The following is a 25,236-nucleotide window of genomic DNA, read 5'->3' on the forward strand; positions in this document are numbered from 1 at the left end:
GCAGTGAGCATGTTCCCAGGAAAATGGAACTGCCCATTCAACATAGGAATGTAAGCTTTAATGAATATATCGCTGATTGTGCCAGATGACTATTCATAAACAGATTAACTTTGCGTTCCTCAAGCAAAGAACTGTTGTCACTGTTTCTTTTTTGTGAGTCATTTCAGAGTTGTCTCGAGCCAGCAGCACGTCTTCTGGTTTCATTCGTACGTTCAGTCAAAGAATGATATTCAAACTGGTTTTCAGACTGAAAAAACCCACATCTTTTTCATGTATATAGTTTCTTGCCCGCAAGTTCATTGAAATGCCTAGATACTGGATTTCAAATAAGGGAAGGGTAATTTAGTTGTACTGGGCCTCTAATTGCTTGTTTTGTTTAAAGATGTCTGTCATATGTCATCCTTTCTCAAATGTATTTTCTTCTTACTTCTCATTTCTGTTGGTGCTGAGATGTCTACTGTGGTGTGTAAGGAGATTAAATGATGTCCTTAACATCAGCTTTTTAGCAGCAGCTGTAGTATTTGATGTGAAGAACTAGTTCACTCACAACCAAACTGAAGATGTTAAGCAAATGCAACTGCATCACAATTTGAGAAATGCAGAATGGGAGTGAAGGATCCTCTCCCCTCCTGGAAAACCTTAGGCTGGCAGTATATTTTTCTTTCTCTGAATAGCTTCTGTAATACATCCCTCAGGTAAGATAGGAGTGGTTTTTAAAGACTTAATTTTTTTCTGGGGGGTTGTAAGAAGTAAATGTCATGCTTAATTCTGCCCTTCCCCTGTAATTAAAACGGCTGAATGTATATGTTATCTTTTCTGGACTTAGACCAAGACTGAAAAAATGTCAGCCTAAGCTCTTTTGTTTTTTTAGTAATAGCTATAGCTCAATAAATATAGATTTTTAAATGCAAGCTCTTCTCTAATGATGGCCGTTTAATAGAAAAGTCTTTGCAACATCTGTTTACTCAGGAATTTGGTGCCCTGCTTTTTAGTTTATAACATTCATGTAGTTTATATAAAGCTAGTACCACTCCAGTTACTGTCTCACTAGTGTAAATGTGGAGGTGTGGAGAAAGTTCCTATGCTCAAAGAAGTAATTGATTTCAGTCTAGCAGGTTTGAGCAGCCGTACGGTAACACCCCAATGAACAGAAAACAGATGGTTCTGTTTTCCCCACACAGATAATGGTAATTCATAGATGAGCTGTGAAAATACTATTACTGATTTCTCTTTGGCTTGTTTTTTTTTGTTAGTTTGCAAGTCAAGCAATAATTGAGGAGAGTGTCGGGGGTGTTTTTTTTTTTTTTTTGGTTGTTTGGGGTTTTTTGGGGGGGAAACAAGCAGTCAGGTAGCATGTGCTTTCCTGTTAGTTTCTTGACTGTTGAGGCTTAACATGAAACACTACCCGAAGAATAAAACTCAAAGGTAACATCTCATGCTGATAAAGCAGTTAACACTGTGATTTTGCATTCCAGGGGTTAAGACCAAGGCCTGATATTTGCCTGGCAGTAGTGAGTGCTTCCCCGGAAGCTGTCAGGACTTTTCTTAGCTGCTCTTCTTCATCTAGAGCTGTTGTTTCCCACTTGGTTGCAAGGTGGTGGTGGTGGTCACCAAGTGTCCTTCCATTAAAGGACTCCTGAGGTTGTTCTCAGGAGACAGCTTGGTGTGTAGTTGTTGTTCCCTCTTAAAACATATCTCTTAATGTAACATAGGCGAAATAAGATACCAATCCTTAATGTCCCCTTTAAAAAAGGTGGCAGACTGTATACCGTATCCTGGAGTGTTCATGGGGTTAAATCACGTACTGTCCAACAACTTCTGTCTCTGTGTTTTCTGTTTGGTTGTGAGGTTTGTTTTGTTTTTAATGAAAGGTGCAAACTGTCAGTGAGAGGAGAGTGGTGCCCTGTGTCAGACTGTGGTCTCCTTTTGTCTGTCATCTTCTTTGAAGTAGAATTTTCCTTTTTCTTTAATCTTAGAAGCTGTATACCAAGTCTTTACAAATCGGAGAGTATAACCATGTTTAAAGTTGAGGTTAAAAGGAGTGAAACAAGAATACATACCGCTTAGAAATGCAGATTTCATTGCATGTTATTTGCAACCAATTATATGTGTAACGATATATGAAAGGGAGTCCTTGGAGTTCATAGGCACTTCTATACATTGTTGGCAATTTGAACAAAATTTGTTTGGCCACCCCTGAGAACTGCATCTGCAATGAGATTAAAAACTTATGATCAAAATGAGGAATAACCATATATAACCTTTGGCAACAGCATATGGAATAGCATTCTTTATTCCGTTGCCAGTTTTGCTTTCCTTTCTGAAACGTCTGCTCTGTATCGGTGTTTGCTGTGAAAATTACCCACGTGTTCATTAAGCATATTAAGGAGGGAGGCAAAAGAAGCTAGTTTAAAGGAAAAAAACTTTTACAAATTTAGAATACTTAACAGAGCAAAAAGTCAACATAAATTTTAACTGTTGTCCTAGGGCCCCTGGTGAATGTCCATATAAAGGCTGAAAAATCTGCTTTGTAAAGATAAGAGCTGTAAGTCTGATAAGGTGGTCGAGGCGCAGCTATCCTTGAGCCTTTCTCACGCCACAGATGCTTTGGCTTTTGAAAAATCTTTGAGCTTGTTTTCTTGCAAGGTCCCAGTCACTGTTGTGTGCTCCATCCTCTTCTGGCTTTGTACTGTTGGAGAGGAAGATGGTGCAAGAGAAGTTTTGCTTCTCGCTAGCAAGCAACACTTTGTCCTTGTCATGTATAGGTGTGTATATGTATATGAACAGTAAAAACTCGGGCAGCTACCCCCCCCCCCCTCTGAAAAGGGGAAAGTAGGGCCAGAGGCAGAGCGCTGTGCGTGGGGGTTGGGATGGAGAGGGGGATAGTGGAGGAACATGTTACCCTGGCTCTTCTTCCATCCCTGGGTGCACTCCAGAACGCTTTAACACAGCTCCCCTGCATCCCTCCAAGTAAATGTTTAGAAAAGAAACAGTGGTTAGTGCTTCCTGTTTTTCTGGTTCCCTTCTCAATGTAACTTAGCTTGCTGCAGAACAGATTATTTTTTTTTTTTTCTTAGCTTCCTTATTTCCCTGGGAAAGATGGTGGTGTACACAGAAAATGGCAGTGCTGTCGGTGTGGGCTCTACAAGGCCTATCATAAAGTTGGCACATTACAGTTTTGTGTAGCGCAGTTTTGCGTGGGGCTGCAGGACGATGCTGTGTGGTGGAGCGCTGCAGAAGGTTTTCGTGGGGCTGATCTGGAGCGCAGGATGCTCTACCTGAAGATACTGCTTCCTAGTCCCTCCGGCACAATATCCTGAATATTTGCCTTGCCTTAGGTGACCCAGCGAAAACGGAAACATGTTTTCTGTGAAGGACAGTGCTCCCTGGAGCTGGAGGATGTGCCACCACCAGCTCAGATGCAAACCAGCAGCTTAATGCCACCCTGCTGTCTTGGGGTGATAGCCTGCAGGGGGGTCAGAGCACACACCGCAGCACTTGTTGAAATTTGGTTATGGATTCGAGGCATTGACAGTTCTTTCAAAAAGAAGGTCTGGTCTTCAATAAGTGTTTTTTATTTGCTTATGCTAAACACTAGTTCGTTACAGGCATACTGTATTTCTAACTGAATGCACCTTTTGCTGGGCACTGACACATAGTCCTAGGCGAAAACCAGTTACTGAAGAAAACTGTTTTTGCTGGAGGGAGTTATAGCAGAAACTCTGGAATGATGTGCGGCTTGCTTTGTGTGGACTTAGTGTATCAAATACTTTGTAGTTTTTTTTGAGTTTGCTGTGAAAGCATAGCCCATGCTGTTCCAGATCTTTCTCTTGTTCGAATTACAACCTGACTTTTACGGTTTCTTGCAGGCCAGCCCTCCTGATCTCTATATTGAAAGATTTAACATAGCTCTTGGACAGTATATGGGAGCATTGCAGAGCATTGTGCCTCTTTTCATATATATGGTAAGTTTTAGAAAATTCTTTTCAAATAAAGTATGTCCATGCTCAAGATGCTGACTGAAAGTGAAAAGAATAAAATGCGGCTATAATGATTTTTAATTTGTAGAACTTATGATTGATGCCTGGTTTTGCTACCTGCATAACAGTACGGATTAAGTTGTGTGGGGAGAGGAAGGGGAAGCCGTGCTTTTAAATGTAGAGTTTGGCAGTTGGTTTCTACCCTAATATTTCTTTCCTGGGAGTCGGGGAAATGTTTTTTATTTTGATTGGAAAAAAGCCTTCACAAATAGTAAGGTTATTGTCTATAGCTTTTTGAACAGAAATAGTTTATTGGCTTATTGTATGTTGGCTTGGAAGTTTGGGCAGGTTACAATGATGATTGAAACCGTGCAATTTAAAGGCAAGAAACAGACAAGATAGAAAGAAATGTCTCTTGGAAATATCTGTGTCGCTTGATAAAGTAATTTAGAGTGTTGAGTTGATAGCACTGTCAGGCGTACTTGCAGAGGTTCAGAAACTATTGGCTATAAGTGTTTGTCATCCCAAGTTTGTAATTTCTGAAGTCTTCTATACCTCTGAAGAAGTTTATAATTAGCTTTGTTTTTGTCAAAGTGACAAGACCTTTATTGCTTTTTTTATAGGGCAATGATGACTTAAGCTTGACATTTGCCCTTCTTGCAAAAACCATCTTTGCTTTGGCATCATTTTAGAAATAAAAAATAAAAGGAAATATTTTTTGGGAAAGAAACTTGTTTTTAAAGCCAAAAATATTAAAATGACTTAGATTAAATAAATCTCAAACTCTCAAAATTATTCTCATTGGTAGCTTCCTAGAGTTTGGGAAGCAGTATCTGTTAAAAGGATCTCTTATGTGTCAGTGGATGCACCTGAAACCAGGTAATTTGCTAGTCTTTCACCATATAGATTTGTTGCATTAAAAACTAGGAAGAGACTCCCCCCCCCCCCCCCCCCCCCGTTGCATTCAGCTATTTTTAGATGCTAGCCATTTTTTCACCCGAATGTGCTTGACTTGTTTATTGCAGGCAGATGTTTAAGCAATCTCATAATTTAATATCCATTTGCAAATGGAGATAAGCTGATCAGGGGTGTACTTTTATTGAATGCGCAGATCTACCGCAGATGTTCTTCCATCGCAGAGGTCAAAGGCTGTCCTTAACAACTAAGATTGCAGTAACTAACATTGAAAAAAATGTTCACGATAAACATATAAACAGACAGGCTTTATCATTGTAAGGTTTGTCTTTATGACCAGATGAAGTATAATTGCTGAATAGATTTCCATATCTTCTTTTGTGCACAGTTGTGGTGTGGTGTTTGTATCTTCAAATGAGGTGTGCTCTGTAACCCATTGTTTCTTTTTTAGAGTTTGAATCTAACAATATCTGAGCTAGTAAAAGTGGCTAATGAGTCATAAATACCTATAAAATGAAGTTAGATAGTAATTTTTTTTTTTTAATTTGAGAAGAAAAGTGAAAGTACTCTTGTTTTAAAGAAGCTTCTTTAATGCATGACTAGTGATTTGTTCAGGCAGTAAAACTCTGTTCCTGCAAACACTTATTTAAGTGACCTAATTCAAGTTAGGCTCGAGAGTTAATGACTTATGTGTTAGTTCCTCTTGCTGCCAAATGCAGTGCTGATTTGGCTCAGCTATAATAGCTGGTATTGAAGGCTAATGTCAAATCAAGCCTCATACTTTTTCTCTGAAATAATTTATTAATCAGTGTTGTGCATGATGTGGAAAATATCTCTAGACAAGTCAGGATGAAAAATGTTTTCCTCTTAGTTTTTTCTGTATGCATTTGGAAGTACTTTGTGTACAGCCACTCTTGCAACTTTACATTGTAGCACCTAATCAAGTTTTCTCTCATACAGCAGCAGCAGTTTCCTTTATTTATACAAGAAAATACAATTAAAAAACAATTGCCAGAGGTGAAAGCCTAATTATTCTACAATATAAATTAGTTTTGCAGTTACTTTAATAGATATTTTCAATATGTTTCTAAGCGAAGTGGACTAAGTTGTTGAACTCTGCCTTTTTATCAGAGATGGCAAGTCTTTCCTTCTTTGGTAGTGATGCGATTGCTTTAATCAGGAGTTTGTGAGGCTGCAGAGTTGCACTGATAAACTTTGTTCTGAAAGGATAATTATATTGCAGCTTAGGAAAACTTTTAATAGGCGTTTAAATATTTAAAAATCTATGGAGGAAGGAAGACCTAAAGTGTTTTTTGTACAACTGGAACATGTTTTGTTCCTTGGTGGCCAAAAAAAGGCATCGCCTTAAGCTTAGTCCTGTGTGTTTTGATATCAACAGCAGCACTTTTCTTTTTCCCTGACATTTACCAAACCGTGTTCTTGTATGTGAATGGTGGGAATACAGGAAAGGTGTTTTCTTAACCTGTTTGTATATGGTGACCTAGGTGTATTTCAAAGCTTATATTGATTGATGGTTGAGAGGACTGACTTTGCAATTGAGGAAGTTTTCTTTTTCCTCCTTTTGCTAGGAGCACTAGTGGGTGGTGGGTTTTGGTGGTTGTTTTTTTTTGTTTTGTTTTTGATTATTTTTTTTTATGTGGTGATGGATTTTTTCAGTTTTATGATGCTACAGTGGACTTTTCAAGAAAGCATGGAAGCCCAAGCACTTTTGTCCAGAATTCTGTGGGCTTAAGCTCCTTCAAAAGTTCTGGGATGTAACCACAGATAAAGCAAATTAAACTGGAAGTCAGCTTAGCACACAGTGCTTTATTCCCAAGAGCGATTCCTGGTGAATAACTGTTTGCTTTGTAAATCGAAGCGAGGTTATTCTGGATGCTTACAGATTGTACATATTGCAGTATGCTGTGCACATGAATGAATAAAAATATTTCCACTTCAGTAAAAATTAAAATCAGCATTTAGATGATATACTCTTTTATAATAGGTTCTCAATTGTTAATTATACTTAGGGATGTAGCTGAAAATCTGTTATCTTGTGGCATGAAATGAGCCGAACATTTGTGAGCACTGTGGTTTTTTTCATTGCCTCTAAAATGTTACTATTCTTACTGGGTGGTATTGCACTTTGTTGCTTATCAGCTAGAGGGCATTTTGTGTGTCTGCACAAATATATGTGAGTGTGTATATGTAGATGAGATGATAAGCACTCATACACAGGTTTTTTGTATGAGTATACTTTCAAGTATTTATTGCTCTCAATAGTATTAACATGATTATGTCTTTTGACGTTTGCCAGTTTGCTTTATGATATGCTGGTTTGTGGAAGAAATGCTTCTATCATATCTGACTTTCTCAGGTATTGATATCTGCTTAACTTTTACCTGTCAGTTAGACCTTTAGGTGACTTGACACACTTTTCAAGAAATACTGGTACAGCCCAGGTAGTGACATCTGATACAGAAAATCTTCCTGGGGAGGGTGACAGCTCTTCTGCTATCTCCTTTCAGCACTGTGGACTGGAAATGAAATACTTAGGTTAGATGATTTTTCATTGTCTATTTAAATTCATGTAAGTGTAACAACTTTTTGGAAAGGTGTTTCCAAGAGACCGGATGTGAAGAGTATTTTACAATTGTTCTATGCATAAGAACTGTGGTGTAACTCTCCTGCATGGAACCGCTGAGGGTTTTTTTGTTGCTTTTCTAGTTTCGAAACTTAAGGTATAGGCTTTCCAACTCTTGAACAAAAGGAAGCATCACAGTTTGCACATGTTGTTGCCAGCTGCTTTTAATGTAAGAATGTCTTGAAGCTGGGAAAGCAACAGAGTGAGTTATTTCTTTAGCTGGAATTAGCCTTGTGCTGAGATGCTCTGGTCACTCCTGCGTGTTGCACTGGTGAGTACATGGTAGTAGTATGTGGTCAGGAAGCTCGAGGTGGAAGTGGCTTTGGAAGTTACGTCTGATGAAAGACTGTAGTATGGTGTGTAGCTTAAGACTTCCTAGAAGCTGTATATTTCCAGTTGCTGTGAATTTGTTACAATAGCAATTCGCCATTGACCAAAAATATTACAAACGAAGTTAGTCTGTTTCCTACGAGATAGGTTATTCTGTCTGCAGAGCCTTTCACTCCATCTCTATCCAAAGAACAGACCCCGATGAGAGGGAAACAACTGAGTAATAGCTCTGGGTAAAACCTCTGCAGGTAGGACAGCTTCAGGGAGGGAACCAGCAGTAGGACATTACTAAATTTTTTAAAAAATAATCTTTTTGCAATTGTCCATCACTGCAACTAACCTGAACTTTGGTAGGGGCGTGTATACAGCCCTCGGATTGCCTTTGTTCTAACAGGTTCAGCTTTCATTAAAGGGAAATAACTGCTGCTGAATGCTTGCCTTGAAAATTTAAGTGGTTTCTGCATGGACAGTTTATTACGGCATGTGTATAGTTTTGGTAATGGCCAAGAGAATGGGTTTCACAAAAAAAAAAATAAGGATTGCTCTAATAGTGTTCTGAGGGTTTGTTCCAATTTTGTTAAATGCTTTAGCGAATAAGAGGACAACTTGATTTAAAGTGTGGAAAAACCTTTCTCCCTTAAGAGATCCCTTCCTCTAGTAAATCTCTCAGATAAGTGTTCCAGTGCATTATTTTTGATTAAGCCGACTTTCTGTTACAGTACCTGTTTAACTCTTTTACACAAGTTGTCAAGGTGAATTCAGTTATTCTACTTCCACGTTAGTGTTGTATGCTTATGAGATTTATCTTGAAACAGTTATTTTTTCCAGTGTTTAAAACCCACCTATAAATAAAGTACAGACAAGAAATCTTATTATTAATTGCAGGCTGGAAACTGAGGAATAACACCAAATAGTATATTAGGCGTAGAGGCCCTCAAGGAACTCATGAATAGAATTTCCTCTGAGGGTTGAAGAAGTGACTTTATTATTAATGCTGAGTGGGTCAAGATAACTAAATCCTAAAAATTTTAATGTACTTCAGTTTTGTATAGATTTGTATGTCACTTATTTCCAGAGCTGATTAATTCTGAGTAGCTATCCTCTGAGATTACCGATGAACCACAGAAGTGGATAGCTGTGCTGATGATTTATTATTGTAACACACCTATTTTAATGGTTTAATCACTTTTAGACATTGGTAAAAATGTTTTCTTATAAACATGATGTCCTGTTTTGGTGTTAGAGTGTTTATAAAGTTTTAAAATGAAGTGGGTTGTTTTTTTTTTCTACAAACTCCCCAGTCTGGATCAATAAGGAGATATATCTGTAGATACAGTAAAAAAAAAAAAAAAAAAAAAAAAAAAAGAAAAAAATGCATGCCTATATATAAGTAGGTTTGTTACCAATAGTACCACATGCATTCTTTAATTTTAAATACATGGGGTTTTGTTGCACAGGAATGTTCTATTCAGTATAAATGCAGTCACCATGGAAACACTTTACAAGTTAAATATTCTACAGCTTTAAATTTTTGAACTACTTTTATAAAGGGAAAAAGCAGGTTTACTTTATTTGCTATTATGAAAAACAAACTTGATAACTTCTGTTTTATTTTCCAGAATAAATTTTACATAGAAACCAAGCTTAACAGAGACTTAAAAGATGACCTTATAAAGCTGTTTACGGAACATGTTGCAGAAAAGCACATTTACAACCTAATGCGTAAGTAATCTATTGAATTTTTCTTATAATGGGAGTCTGGAAAAACATAGCGCTTTCAGATATTGCGGAAATCCACAGCAAATAGGGAAACAATGGCAACTGATTAGTGAACTTAAGTACAAATTCCTTTTTAAGGTATTCACATGAAGAAATATGGCACACATCAACTTTTCTTTTTTTTTTTTTTTTTTTTTTTCCAAAAGCATAACTTTGTATGAAGTCATTGTTTTCTTGAGTATCTGGGGAACCAATATATATTATCCCTTATGGCTTGTGATTATGACATAACGAATGTTTTGTTGTCCCGTTGCTTATGCTGTTACTCTTAAATTTCATTATCAAAATATTGACAGGTATCATTAAGTCTGCGGTGTGCTCAAAGAACTGTGATACTGCTGGGGTTATTGTCATGATGTACTCGAGTACTCCCTGCTAGTTAGTGAACTGCATAATGCTGACAGCAGTTTCTCCGTTAAGCTAATGGGTTAATGCAAATAAAATATGCTTTAAGTGATACGCTTCCCGTTAAGTGCTCCTGTGGGTAACTCCTGTGGTGAACCGCTGAGTTTGCCTGCAACCTGCCACCGTCGGGGTGTGTTTGTGTGAGCATAGGGACCTCGGTGCTGGCCTGGTTAGCTCCTCCAGAGGGCAATTAGCAGAGAGTAATTGGGCTTGGAGTTCAAATTGGAAAAGTTTGCATAGTGGTGAGCAGTTGACCAGCGTGCTGGGAGGATTGCAACTGCTGCTTTTTGCAGCTGGATAGTTTCTGTGCCCCGTGTTGAGTTCAGCGTGTAGCCTGGTGTGCTCCTGTCTGTGACCCAGCCTGACTCCAGTGTCCCTGTTGGCATCTGGCTGCTCCCCTCCTCTTTTCTCTGAAGCAATTGCTGTCTGTATGCTAAATGGAGACCAAATGATGGGCGATGAAAGTACAGTATATTTCTCCTTTTGACTTTACTTGGGTAGTAATGCCCCTTCTCTCCCTCCAGCGAAGGGCTGCGGGCAGGGGGCTTTGCTGTGTTGTTCAGGGTCACTGTGAGTTGGCATCCTGGGAGAAGGGTGGGTGAACAAGGTGACTACCCTGAGGTCAGGGAGCCTGGTACCCTAGAACGGTGGGAGATCATCAGCTCCGATGCCATCTTGATCTTGCCGTTTGGAAAAGTGTCCCTAAGAAGAGCTTTTAGCCGTGTAGCAGATCAGATCACCTTGGAAATAGCAGGAAAATGAGGAATGCCTACCCATGGACCTGATGTTTTATTTTGTGCCAAAGAGATTTAATGGTATCACAAAACCTGGTAAGATGATTGCTGCAACAGGATCATGGAAAATTCAGCTGATATTGCCTTAAAATATGTTTAAGTACGTGCATTTTTCAGGCAATGAAAACAGTAATGTGATGACTTTTTTCCAATGACAAAGCAAAGGTAACAAGGTGAAATCTTTAGAACATAAGTAATGTCAGATGTGTGTTGCTATGTAATTAGTTTTCTGTGGATGATAATATGAGAATCAAATAGAAATTGCAGATTAACTATTGAAAGAAAAACACCTGTGGTTGCGTGTGTGTGTGAAATCCAAAATGCTTCTCCCCAGCTCTTTTAGTTGCAGAAGTAAAAGAAAACATTGAAAAATAAAAATAAGCTGTCACTGACTGTGTTGCTGTATATGGAGTCTGTTGTTTAATGAGCAACTTCCTTGGATTTCATTTCAGTCTTACTGTTCATTTATTAAACTAAGTGATTTAGTTTTTCTCTTACTCGTAAGTAAGATAATATATACTGACATGTATGAACTGTGAACCAACTTGGTTAAATCTTGGATAATAGGATCATTAAATTGAGTTAAAGTATGACTAAATAAAATTCTAAACTTGCTAACAGATTCCTGGGAAATAATTGAAGACACCTAGTACTGTAGAGGTACTGAAAAACTTCTAGTGTTGTATTATTTTCTGCCATTCTCAGCTGTTCTTTCTAGCTTGCTGAAATTCAGACCATAGTAGATAAGAATATTACCTTCATTTTTTGGAAGTGTAGGGGCTCTATGGAAATAGGATGTAAGTCCGTGTTTGTTAATTACTTTACTTCCTGATGTCATTGCCAGTGTGTGGTACTCTTTCCTGATATTTGATATAGACTTGGTTCAGCAGAAAAGTGTTTTTATATTTTGATGGTGAGGGGGGAGGAGGTTTTGATTCGGTGTGGTTACATAATTAAAGTCAATGAAATTGTGGTCTATTTAGAGAAATGGAATCCTGGGGCTATTTTTAAAGAGATGCTGCAGCTGCCACTTCAGTGAGAAGAAGCATGCCTTCTCTCTGCTTTTAGAAAGAAACGACAAAACCAGTTTAATCAGTTTGTGATCTAGACTTGGAGGACAAGAATAACATCTGCTCTTAAAATTTGTTGCTGTCTTTTTTTTTGTATGAAGGGATGTTTGTTTGTATCTTTTGTTAGTATCTTGTCATTCTATCCGAGCCTGGAAGCTGGCGTTTCTATTTGAAGTTGTGTACAGGAAGGACTGTAAGTACATTTCAGGTTCATTTGATTTAAGAAAAAGTTCCTGCTCCACTTCAAAAGAAAGGGGGGAAAAAATGCCAGAAAAGCAGTGCAGCACAGATCTCTTCCTTAGTGTTTGATCTTGCACAAACTCCCACTGGTTGAGTTGGCCCTAGTCCCCGTGCTGTGTAGTTGAAGGCAGGAAGATGCAAAATGAACTCCTGGTACAGTGGTCTCTGTGGTGGGAGCACTTATCTGAGCAATTAGTTGCAGAAAATAGTGATTAAGGTGTGAATTCATTATTTACAGAAGAAATATTGCTTAAGTGAACTTTACTTGGACTTTGCCTGCACAAACACTGATTTTGTTCCTTTTTTGGATAGAGAAAATGTTTCTTGTTTTTTTTTTTTTTCTTTTAGAAAAAGCTCTACTATCTTGAGCACTTCTGAGGAGTTAAATACATTAAAAAACTATATAATGCACAGATCCATGAATGCGTTTGTGTTTGTGAAACACTTGTACGCTCACACATATTTATCAAGTCAATGTTCTTCAAATTAAAGCAGATACATTTGAACCAAGTGAATATAACCTGATTATTTTCCTTACAAAGCCAAAGCTGGCTCTTGCTGATAAGACTGCTTATTAAATGGCTTGGGAGAAGTTGCTGCGTGCACAACTACTTAACTGAATGTAACAAGCAAAGATAGGGCATCTTATGAATGAGAAACTTCAGAAATGGTGGGGTGGGGCGATGCAGATAATACCCTCTTGTCACTAGGGAAGGGGTGGTGGAGAACGTTGTATTTGTTCCTGCCAGAGTTCTGCATGAGATGACTTGTAAGCAATAAAATTCAGAAATACGTCTTTTCTCTCCTTGTGCAGCCACTCTCTCTTCTAAGTAGGTTAGACCTGGGTTTCCTGGACTGTAATCTCAGTGCCCTGGAAATATCCTGCCTGTTTGTTCTTGTCTTTAGAATAATGGCAGTTATTGCAAATTTTAACCCTTTTCAGTGGCGAAAATGACTAACAGCTCCTGAAACTTTCTACTTCTACTATTTGCAGTAGGTAAAATTCAATGGCAGAGAGTATTTGCAAGTAACTCTTCTCTATTTGGATATTGGCAGCTTAGTGCCCCAAACAAGCTTGCTTTTCAATCTAACAAAAGAGAAAAGCTATTAACACTGTACTATTGTTTCTCCTTGGTGGATAGATCACTTGGTTTCCAATTACAAGAGTTCGCAATTACACCTGTTCTCTTTCCAGAAACTAAAGGAAGGAAGGTGAGCCTTGGCTGGAGTCCTGCTCTGGGAGGATTGTTGAGGTTATCACCATCTCAATATGGAGAAGAAAAGCAGCAATAACTTAAACTGGTTTCATATGTGAAAGCAGTTTTAGAAGGCAATCTGAGGAAAATAATTCTCCTTATGCTTTGCTTACAACGGTGTTTGTGGGACAAGTAGGATGTAGCAGACCGGTTACGGCACTTCCAAATTAGTAGCCCTATCATATCACTGAAGTACTTAGGCCATTTCTGTGTCTGTGTGTGAGCTGTTTCTTTCCTTTTGTGTTAGTATTTTGAGTTCAGGAAGTGGTTTCTACTCTTGCAGGAGCAATGTATTGGTAGGTATCGTTCAGTACAAGCTGTTTCTTTCCAAAGAAGCATCTGCCTGTACTTCTGGACAGAAGTTACTCAACTAGGAAGTCAAGTGACCTCTGTCAGAGAAAACTGCTTTCTTCAACACTTCTGATTTTGTCCCTATTGACTGGGGTAAACAATCAGTGTTTGCGTGTTCTCATCTTTGATCTACTTTGTCAGGAATAGATCATAGAAACAGGTCCTTTTTATCCAGAGTAAAGGACACCTCTTGGTGAAAATGCTACAGAATGAATAGGGCCCAGGACTTCGTGGCTCTTAAAATCGTTATCAGGATCATGGCTTGGGAATGAGGCAATTCCCTGAAATTTACAGGTTCAGAACTAGAGCATGGGCTTGAAAACACGTAAAACTTAGGCAATATTATTATCGAGGATTAAAGCATTAGATCTCAACTTCTGGCTTGTTGTTTCTTTTTCATGAGATATATCAAGATAATTAGAGAATTGGCTACTGAAGCCTGAGAATACAAAGCAGTTCCCTGTATGTAGATTCTAATAGCATGTAAGCAATTGTTTAACATAGTTCTCAATGTCAGTGCTTGTACCAGGTCAGAACTGAAACCCAGTATAAAAATGTATTGTGTATATTCACCAAAAGTAGCAACTTTTCTCATGGTTTTCCAGGAAAAAAATATTTTGAAAAAAGTCTGGAGAAGGGGGAGGAATCACAGCCTATTTCATTATGTTTGCAGTTTCTAATTAGTTACTGGGAAAAACTTCTCTCTGAAGATTCTTACATATGACAGCTTAGTTTCTTCCCAGTTATGTCAGTTGGATTCAGCTGAGGTGAAGAGGTCTTGCTGCTCTGTTTTCTTAATTTTTATTTTTTTGCTGGAGTTATATTATAGTTCAATAGAAGGGCCGTTCGTGTTGAAGGTTTTCCTTTATAAAGATGGCAGGAAGGATACTTCTACTCCATTGGTGCTTTCTGAAAAGTATCAGAAAAGCTAACTTGAAAGTTGGGAGAAGTTGCTAAGAGCTTTCTAACAATGAAGTTGTCCAACTGTCCTTTTTTGGTGGGTGCAAATTTAATACAAAATTTGAGAATGAATCCTGTTATAGCTGTTAGAAGTTGATAACTGTAGCAGGGAGCATGTCTTCTGTGCAGAGATTTTCCTGTTGTTTGTGTGGTGGGTAAGCAGGCGAGGGTGTGTTGCTCCGCGGGCACCCAGACCTACGTACTTAGCAGATGTGTTTTGCTGTGTTGACCTCCAGAAGCCCGTTGATGTCAGTGAAGCATGGGACCCTCATCTCTTTGGCTGTGTATCGCTATGACATAATGGCTTTAGTTAATAAATTCCATATCTAGCTTTTGTTTCTGAATACCCCAGAAGAGCAGTGCAAAAGGCTGAGAGAAGGACTGTGATTGGTGCCAGGTTCATAGCCTGGCTATACAGCTACAACAGAGAACACAAGGTTTATTTTGATGTGTTGAGTTTTTTATTCACTCCCCATGCCTCACCCTTTGGCAGAGACAGACAAGAAAAAGGTGGATTGGATTGATATTTTCCCCACTTGAGCTGGCACTTCTCCCCTCAACCCCCCCCTTCTGACATCTGTCTCAAATAATCTTCATATGAGAAGCAACCTGTTATTTCCTTGACTCACAAACTGCAGAGAAAATCCCCTGAAGAGGGGAGAAAACAGTCTAATTTTTCAGCTTCTTACAGAAAGCATTGCCCCCACCCTTTCTGTTGCTGCCCTTCCAGATTTACATTCAAGAAGTTGTTCTTCTTTGTGCTTCTCATTTTCATGTCAGATCTAATGCTTTTGTTTCATAAGAAAATAGCAGTTTCATAAATGAACTTGTTCTAGAATGTCTGTACTGAGTTGGATCAAAATTCAATGCAGCCCCGTGTCCTGGTCTTGATGAAAATGTGTACAGCATCATTATAGGTCTGGTGCAGCAGAACTTTGGTGACCAGGGGTTTGTATCTTGAGAGGTACATGGCCTGTAGGAAGAACTGAAGGCTTCCTTGCATGGTTTAGGCTATGTCTACATTAATAAGTGGTGTGGTGCAAAGGGAGCAGATCCAAAGAGTATGAATCACCTATGTGTTGGTGTTGAGGACCCAGTGTTTGCCTTTACATGCGTTTTGGAGAGTTTTATTTCACACTAGCTAATGTCTGGTCCTGTGGACCGAATGCTAGTTAGTAGTTCGAGCACATCTGGTTTAATCTTGCCTGAAAGGAATTAAGTTAATATGCTCCAAGGCAGCTCTGTCATACGAACCAAGGAGCAGTAAGTGGGGATGATCAGTGAATTTGCTTCAAAAGCACATTTCTGATCTGAACTGAAGCATTAATATAGAATCTGCCCTTAAGCATTTTGAAATCACTATTCTTTTTTTTCTTTGAGACAGAGTATCTACTGTGATGGCAGAAGCAATATGTTGTTACAAAAATGTCCCATTGGATTGCTGAGGCTCTTTCCTTCTGTAATATATTGGGTGTTACTCAGCCCCGAGACACTGCTTTTACTTATTTTTTCCCTTAAAGTGTGCAAAATCAGTATGAGAAGAAAATCTGCACAACCTTAATCCCCCACCTTCATAAAGCTGCATTTCTTGCTTTTAAAGTTTAAGAATGATACAGAAAAATAAAATGGTAGATTTCTTCAAAAAATTAAAAAATATATATATTTAAAAGGCAGCGTTACTTACCTGTGGAGTGCCTTGCTGCTTCTCTGTGTTTGGAATCAGCCTGCATGTCTGGATTGGTAAAATGAAATGAGAAGATTCCTTCCTGAGGGCCTTAAAAGTGAAGCAAGGCAGCAGAGCCCTAGACGAAAATACGGATTCATTCCAGTGTATTTGTACCAGACTAAACCGGGGTGATTTCTGTTAGAATTACAATACAACAAAAAGCTAATTTACTCTTTTCCCCAGCTATAAAGCTGTTGAAATACCAGCTTTTGACAGTGAATGTTTTGGGGGGCAAGAGGGTTCTGTAGTAGCATAAAGGGCCCTTTTTTAAGATGAAGGGAAGGGATGCATTCATTGTTAAGTTCTTCGTTAAAAGTAATTTTTTTTTAAGATTTTTGTGCGTCTACAGGATTGTGAATTTGTTCAGTGTTCAGTTCCTGCCTTATTCTACGTAGGCAAATAGTTTAATCTTATCATCTCCACTTCAAATTCCCAATTCTAACCTTTAAAACCGTTTTCCTTCCTCTCCTTCCTTCCTGTCTTCCTTCCAAATATTGGTAGACACAGATAATTGATAGTGAAAATCAACTGCAGTGTGTTCTGCTTCTTTTCCAGCATGTGGGGGGTGTGCAGGGATGCTGCTGTTGCAGGGTAATCGACCTGTCCTCCTTCTTCGAAACACTGAATTGGCACGTTAATGTCAGTCTGTTCTGAGACCTCAGCAGGTACCCCTACACTCTCAAGGGCTGTATAGCATAGCTTTTGTAGCTATTAATCTTTCTTACGCTCTCTGTGCTCTGCGATCTGACGGAATAATCAAGAATAACATGCTCACCAGTTTAAGGGTGGTACCGCTAATATCCAAGTGGTAGCTGTAAATTGACAGCTAAGGGCCAAGTAATTGCATTCTAACCATGTCGGAAACAGTATGTATTTTTACCAAGTATTATAGAATATGCTCATATTCTTTAAATAACAATCTGCACACAATTTTTGTCACTGAACTAAACTTTTCATCAAAGAACTAGGTTATTTTGAAGAGTTGCGGCTTCTGTTCTTATTTTTCTTGTTTGGTGTTAAGTTGCAGCACCTCAAAGTAAGGGAATTTTTTAATTGGGAAATACAGTCTCAAGTAATGACTGTCATGTTTAATACTTGGTAAAGAAATAGGAATAATATTGCCATTTCAATAAGCCTTCATAAGATTGTAAACATGAAAATATCACCTTATTTTCCAATTCTAGAAGTCCAAAAATGTATATTTCTACATTTATAGCCTTGTTTTTCATATTTATTCTTGTTACAACACTGAATATTTTCCATGTGATTAAGACTTGGAATTTTTATTTTGTAGCATTTTTATTAGATACTTAATAAAGCTTTTGGGCTGTGTAATGAATATTTTAAAAGTAATCTGTGGTTTTATTAAATGCCCAGTGGCAAATGCTTAGTAATAAATACAACTTTTAATGTCTTTCTAATCTACACTTAAATTCTTCAAAAGTTTGTAATGAATTAAAGTCGCTAAAAATTTATTTTAAGTTCTGTTTAAAGGAAAATAAAAATGCAGAATCACGAGGAGTTTGATGTAACTGCAAATGTGAAGGTCAAGCCAGAGGGAAGGTCGGTTTTCACGCAGAAGGCTTTTGAAGTTCTAGATTGATAGTTAATGTGTACAAAATTGTACATGGGTTAAAGTAATGAAAAGGTAATACATGATCAAGATTCATCAGTCAATTTCATAATAAATTAGGCAGCAGATTAAAAAAATAAACAAAAAGCCCAAAACAACAACAACAAAAAACCCCAAACAGCCAATCTCCCCAAAAAACCTTAACACAGAACAACAACAATGAAACCTACAGCCACATCTTGGACGCCAGCCGTAGCCGTTCCCTCCCTGTTTAATTGCAGTTGACACGTGGGGTTCAATTGATTGCTTTGCCGGGACTGGATTTGGGAGGAAATCTGGGACATGGGAACCATATTCAAGGTGAATCTGATGCTGTCACAGTGAAGTAGAAGGATGTGGGTGGTCAGATGGATCCGATAGAATTTAGCTGAGAGAAAGGTAATTTATTGTGCTATAGATTTGACTGCAGTGATCTGATGATATTCCTAAAGGGCGGAATTGCCAGGTCAGCCTCTGTGCTGTTAAGGTTTGTTTAAGCAGTGCACCGGCCGTAGCTCCATGGTTGCTGCTGTGCATCCCTGTGTATCTCATGTACCCCTCTGTAAGGGCTCCATTTCTATGGCAATATCACAGTTGTCTTTCTGCAAAACAATATAAATATTGCATATGTCTTGTAATTAAGTAGTGAAGAGCACAGTTTGTACAATGGGATAAAGATCTCCAGAATACGTTTGTTTTACTTCATAGCTTCTTTAAGCAATCAGTTCTGCTTCTCTTGAAGACTGGAGAGCAGCAGCTGACTAACGCCTTTGTTGTGGAAGCTGTTGGAGTTGCTTTTAATGGGAATATGCTTTATAATTTTTTTAAATGCATCGTTGAATAATTACAACTTTGAATACATCTGCCTAAGCCATACTTACGTTTGATTTGCGAAAATATCTTCCTTTGAAGTTTTATTCGATTACTGCAGAAGGAGGAAAATAAAAAAGATCTTGTGCATCTACATGCAAAAGTTTCACTCTTCTGCCGGAAAGATTATGTCTTTGCCAAGCAAAATAAACCTATTTTGAAAGGAGTGTTGAAGGGAAGAAAAAGACTTTTAGAATAGCTAACTCTCAGTTTTTCCAAGTGAATCTTGAGTTATGAGCGAGTGAGTTTGAACTTGTAAGATATCACCTGCTACTCCTGGAGTTGCTGGGGTCCCCGATCTCGCCCCAGGTACCCCACTGTAATTATGAAGTAGCTTAAAGCGTCATCGAGGGACAAACTTCTTCAGGGTTACTCTGCAATAATGGAGTAACTCGCTTACCGCAGAGCACCTGAAGTGCTGCAGGTTCATACCTCACTTACAACATAGTACATCCACCATTCCTCAAAAAAATCCCGAGGCCATTCTAAGTAGTGCATATATTCAACAATATTTCAAAGTATCTTGTATCTTTCTTCAATTAAAGCATTTCATCATGGGAACCCACACTTCTCTTTGATTCTGCCATGAGTTATTTTCAAGACTATTTGCAGGTTAATTAACTTCTTTGCATATTGGTTACTTAGTCTGTAAAATGTGATATTAGTTCATAAGCACTGTGGAGGTGGTCAGATAGTATCATAGTGTCATTACCGCTGTCATTCATCTGAGGTTTAGTTTTATTCTGCCTCACCCTGCTCTGTCTTTGTAAATGCCGCAGGTGGAGCTTCTGGGAGTAGGTAGGAGGAGTCTGTGCAGCTTCTGTGTTGTAGAGTTATTAATTAGTTATTCTAATAAAGCATAATCCAAAGCCTTAATATTTGGAGGTCTTTTCTAAGATTGCAGAATAACAACAGAGGTAACGTTAGTGTGTCTGGCACAGCTGTCTCTATTCCTGCAGTTTAAGTGACCCTCTCTTAAGAAGTAATATCGGATTGAAAGTTTGGGTAGGTTTCATTGCAAAACCGAAGATGAACTTACGTGTGAAGGAGTTTTACATCTTTTATATATTTACATCTTTGTCAGTAAACCTCCTTTGAGATTTTTCGGATCTATCCGGAGATGAGTCTTGTTCATTCTTATGGAAAACATTCTGAAAATACATATCCTACAGCGGTGCTATTCATCCTTCAGATACTGATGTCTAACTTTTGGAAAAGGTGTAGGCTGGATTAGTTTCTACTGTATGGTCTAGTGAATAGTATATTCTTTTAGTTTATTTTCTAGAGAAACAGGGAATATATGCCATTACTTTGTTATATTGTTGTTGAATATAATAGCATCGTGCTTCTATTTACCAGCTGTAAATCAGGAGTGACTGAAGTTTTCATTGTAGGACGTGGTGTAAGCAGTTGCAGAAACAAAGATAAGAAATGTTAATTTCCGAAGCTGCAATAAAGTGGTGAAGAAGATATTTCTGTAGAATTGATCTCCAGGTGAATTCTTCCACTGGTTTATTCATGAAATGCCTTTCTAATGGCAGGTGATGGGTCAGTAATCTAGAACAGAAACAGGTGCCAGCTCATTTTACTTGCAAATATATTTGTTCATGTTATCTCAAAGGATCACAATTGAAATGAGCTTCATGGATGAATATTACCTTAAAGTGACAAATAATGTTGCATGTTTATAACGGTGAACTATACTCGAGATGTGGACTATCCTCTTAAACTTGGTTTTACAAATAATGCTATTGGTCAGCACCTGGAACATGTTAAGGGATCACTTGGAGTGCTGTAAGAGTTTCATGAGCTGGGAGAAAGGTTGGAGTGTTTTGCACCCCCAGTATGTCTCCAGTACCACAGGCTGACAGGAGTGAGGTGGACCACTGGTCTGGTGCGCTCATCACCTCTCATCTTTGATCCATACGTACCATAAAATAAAATTTTTCTTTGTCTCTGCCATCTGCTTGTTCTATGCTATTAAAAAAAAAAAAAATAATTGAAAGATGGCAGTACGTACGAATGTATTTTCATGATATGGGCATTGTATTTTACATTTCGTCCAATGGAATAAGTATGAACTGCAATTTTCCATCTACTGAGATATATCCAAGTAGTCAGATGCCCTCTAGTTAGTTATGTAGTTGTGGGCAGCTGCCATTAATACTTGGGTTTGTCCCCAAAGCAACTCTCAATAGCTTCTTTCTCTTCCACAGTATGCCTTGTACATATGCAATTATATAAAATAGCTTCTGAAATATTTTTAAATTGCTCTTGCTAGTTATAACTTGGATACTAAAGGAGAGCACAGTTTTCAGTTTATCAGGAATAAAATCAAGAAGCTCTGTTAATTGAATTACTTCTTAACATCTAGTGAAATGTTCAAGTGAATTAACTCTGGACTTATGGTCTTTAAGTCAGTATTAATTTTCAGGCTTATTCCATTTAAAATAATTTGTTATATGTAGTTTTGGAACATAATTTGGTGTCCACACATGAAGAACAAATGTAGAGTTCGCTGGACACTTTACAAATCTATTGGTGAACCTTATGCTAAAGTAGTTACAGTCTAATTAAATATCTATATATGTAAATGCACACACTGCATGAATTATGCATTACTGATTGCGTGTCTTCCTTATAAGGCATTATCCCTTTTTTAATTTTATGATTTGCAACTTTTCTGGCTGCCAAGAGGCCGTTTGAAAAATCTTTAGGAAAGAGGCTGTAAATATGTCATTACAAAACAAATCACAGGCTCTTACCCACTCAGCGTCAGCTGAAAGGAGGAAGCACTTTTAAGATGGTTCTTTGTAAAATAAATTCATCTATAAGAGTTAAATATAACCACCTTGATTACTTGGAGATTAGAAAAAATACTTTCTTTTTAATCTTACTATTACATGAGCCACTTGGGGTTTCACAAAGAAAAGAACATGCTGCCAAAGACTTTTCTTTCTATGATAAGTACACCAGTGGCAGATACTGAAGACAAAACTGGTAAAGCTTTGAAGTTTAAAAACCAGAGTCTCTACGATGTAAGCACAAGAGGTACGCCCTTTAGGTAGAATTGTAAGGGTCATTTTTCCTTTACGTAGTGGATACAGAAAGGTGTGTATACCGCTCAACTCCTTTTGTAGAGGTATAAAAACTGAAAGGCAACAATTGGTTTAAACCTTATTGATTTTTTTTTTTTTTTATTTTGGTTTGTTTGCTTGTTTCTGTAGTTCAGATGGATGTACAAACCTCAAATAAATACAAGGCAGGCTAAAGGCCTGGATATTGTAATATAAGCAGTAAACCTGCTATTTCCAGGTTTTTCTTCAAGAGGAAGATGCAACTGTTGCAATGTTTACTACAGAAGATACCAAAAATGAAATAGAAATGGTCACTTGTGTGTTTAAAAGAACAACTTTTCGTATATGACTTCTACTTTTTTTTACACTACTTCAGTCATGGACTTGCAATCCAGCCTTAGTTTTATGGGCAAGATGCTAAATACTGTAACGCGAGGATGTATGGATCTCCAGGTGTTTAGCACACTCGGTGTGTGAGTGCTTCTAAAAATAAATTGTTTTCTTCGGTTCTGTATCTGAAAACTTAGAGCATCGCTTGCTTGTTTTTTCCTCACAACTCCTGTCATCTGAAAATGGATAAAAAATAAATTATTTTGCATTTTGATCATACATAATTTGAACAGAATACGTCTATTTAAAGGGAATGTTTTATCACTCTTGAGAATAAGGTTGTCAATCAGATACCTGGCTGCTGCCTTGGTGAGAACATCAGATAACAAAAAAAGCACAACTATTTTTTTTTCATACAAAAAGTATGCGTAAGAGCCTATATTTCTTGATTTAAAAAATGGCTAATTCTCTTAATCTTTGTTTCAGCTTTACTTTTGGAAGCTCAGTCAACGCCGTTTCAAATAACTCCTTCAACCATGGCAAATATTGTGAAAGGCCTGTATACACTACGACCAGGTAACAGAAAAATGTTTCTGGGAGTCTCTCATACTGTGGTTGTTATACGTTTTACTAAATACGTATATGGACGCTATCTTATGTAATGCACAGTTAAACAAATGTGCACTGCGTTCTGTCCATCATAATGCTTAGTTGTACTGCGTGCAGGCCCTGGTCCTTCTTCTTGGCCCTCTGTGACCTGTGCGAGGTACCATATGAATACCAAATTTTATAAAAACAATGCAACCCTCTACTCTGGAGACAAAGGAAAGACCTATTTCTTCTGCTCTGTAGAAATAAAGAAAGAAGGCTGTTTAATGAGTCAGTCATGGCAAAAGTTTAAAGTATTGAAATGGTGAAAGTTAGACTGTGAGTTGCACTTCAAATGGCCAGATCTTTGAGATGAGATGAATGACTGTTTCTTCACAGAAGTCATTAATTGGTTGGTATTATTTCACAGAAGAGCTTAATCTAACTCATGAGTACATCACGACATCTTGTGCAACAACAGTTATATTGAAAGGAAAATGGTGTTGCAGATTTTAATAATTTTTGTGCCAAAATCTTTGGTTCTGTAAGTTTAAGAGAACTGAGTAGAGCTCCAGCCTGTGTTTGAAAAGACTTTAGAAACAGGAAGTATTCGAAGTATCCATAATGAAATGGGTCCCACTTCCCTTCCTTTTACAATACTGATACTTTCTTCTTAGCATGGTGTGACTGAGAGAAGGATTGTGTCTGAGCTTCAGTCTATTTTTGTTTTGCAATTCCCATTTATAGAAATAGAAACGAGGATGGGAAAGCTTTACAAAAAAAAAGCTTTAGTGCTATGTTTAGTGTTTATATAAGCCAGGAATGTGGTGGAGCCTGGATTTACAAAATGCGTGGATAAAGCACTTTCAGTAAGCCAGGATTATTTTTACAACAGCAAAATTAACATCTTGCCATCACTTTTAAGGCAATAATAATTTCATTTTTATAAACTGTTCAGTACCAAAGAAAGGAAGGGTATATGCATAAGTATAACAGTGTAAGTTTTTCGAAAGCAGCTCAGTATGGTTTTGTTGTTCCTCGCTTAATGTTGTACATGATGGACTTGTGGTTTCCCATTTGTCCATTTCGGGTAATCCCTGTCTTGCTGTCTGCTTAACACAACAGATACTGGTTTGGGTTGGTATAATGGGTCTAATCAGATCTTGTCTCTATAAGATATTTAAGTATAAAAATTGTTCCTACAGTCTGTGGTATCTGCTTTCCACAGCTGAGTACAAAGACCCAAGTGATTGACTTTAAGCCATTGTAAAACTATTCAAGTCAGAACTGAAAAACATACATCTGGGTGAAAGTGAATGGATAAGCAAAGAGTTCTCTTAATACTCCTTGGTAGTGAGGTGTAACTATGACTTAACGGTCTCATCACCTTTTTAAATATGACTTGACAACCTCACCACGTCTTAAAGATAGTAATGAACTAATGCAGATGTTATAGCTTCTCAAACCTGATCTTCTCTGACAAGATGACCTGCTTAGTGGATGAGGGAGAGGCTGTGCATACTGTCTACCTAGACTTTAGCAAAGCCTTTGACACCATTTCCTGCAGCATTCTCCTGGAGAAACTGGCTGCTTATGGCTTGGATGGACGGATGCTTCTCTAGGTAAAAAACTGGCTGGATGGCTGTGCCCAAAGAGTTGTGGTGAATGGAGTTAAATCCCGTTGGTGGCCAGTCACAAGTGGTGCTCCCCAGGGCTCGGTTTTGGGGCCATTTCTGTTTAATGTATTTATCAAGGATCTGGATGAGGGGATCAAGTGTGCCCTCACTAAGTTTGCAGATGACACCAAGTTGGGTGGGAGTGTTGATCTGCCTAAGGGTAGGAGGGTTCTACAGAGGGATCTGGACAGGCTGGATTGATGGGCCGAGGCCAATGGTATGAGGTTCAACAAGGCCAAGTGCCAGGTCCTGCACTTGGGTCACAACCACGCTGTGAACACCACAGGCTTGGGGAAGAGTGGGTGGAAAAGGACTTGGGGGTGTTGGTCGACAGCCGGTTGAATATGATCCAGCAGTGTGCCCAGGTGGCCAAGAAGGCCAATAGCATCCTGGCCTGTATTGGGAATAGTGTGGCCAACAGGACTAGGGAAGTGATTGTCCCCCTGTACTCAGTGTGGGTGAGACCCCACCTCAAAGAAAGACATTGAGGAGCTGGAGTGTGTCTAGAGAAGAGCAATGAAGCTGGTGAGGGGTCTGGAGCACAAGTCTTATGAGGAGGGGCTGAGGGAACTGGGGTTTAGCCTGGAGAAAAGGAGGCTGAGGGGAGACCTTATCGCTCTCTACAACAACCAC

The 25,236-nt window shown here is 38.4% G+C and overlaps 1 protein-coding gene across 1 annotated transcript in view; it reads left to right on the plus strand.

The window, feature by feature from the left end:
- The window catches only part of CACUL1 (CDK2 associated cullin domain 1), a 51,732-nt gene that overhangs the window by 18,161 nt on the left and 8,335 nt on the right, over positions 1-25,236 (plus strand). The window contains exons 4-6 of the mRNA XM_082486374.1: positions 3,870-3,965; positions 9,489-9,591; positions 22,826-22,915. Of these exons, the coding sequence (XP_082342500.1) occupies positions 3,870-3,965; positions 9,489-9,591; positions 22,826-22,915 (289 nt within the window). The remainder of the gene's footprint in view (positions 1-3,869; positions 3,966-9,488; positions 9,592-22,825; positions 22,916-25,236) is intronic.

Source organism: Vanellus vanellus (assembly GCF_965231255.1).
Source record: "Vanellus vanellus genome assembly, chromosome: 7".
NCBI classification, from domain to species: Eukaryota; Metazoa; Chordata; class Aves; order Charadriiformes; family Charadriidae; genus Vanellus; species Vanellus vanellus.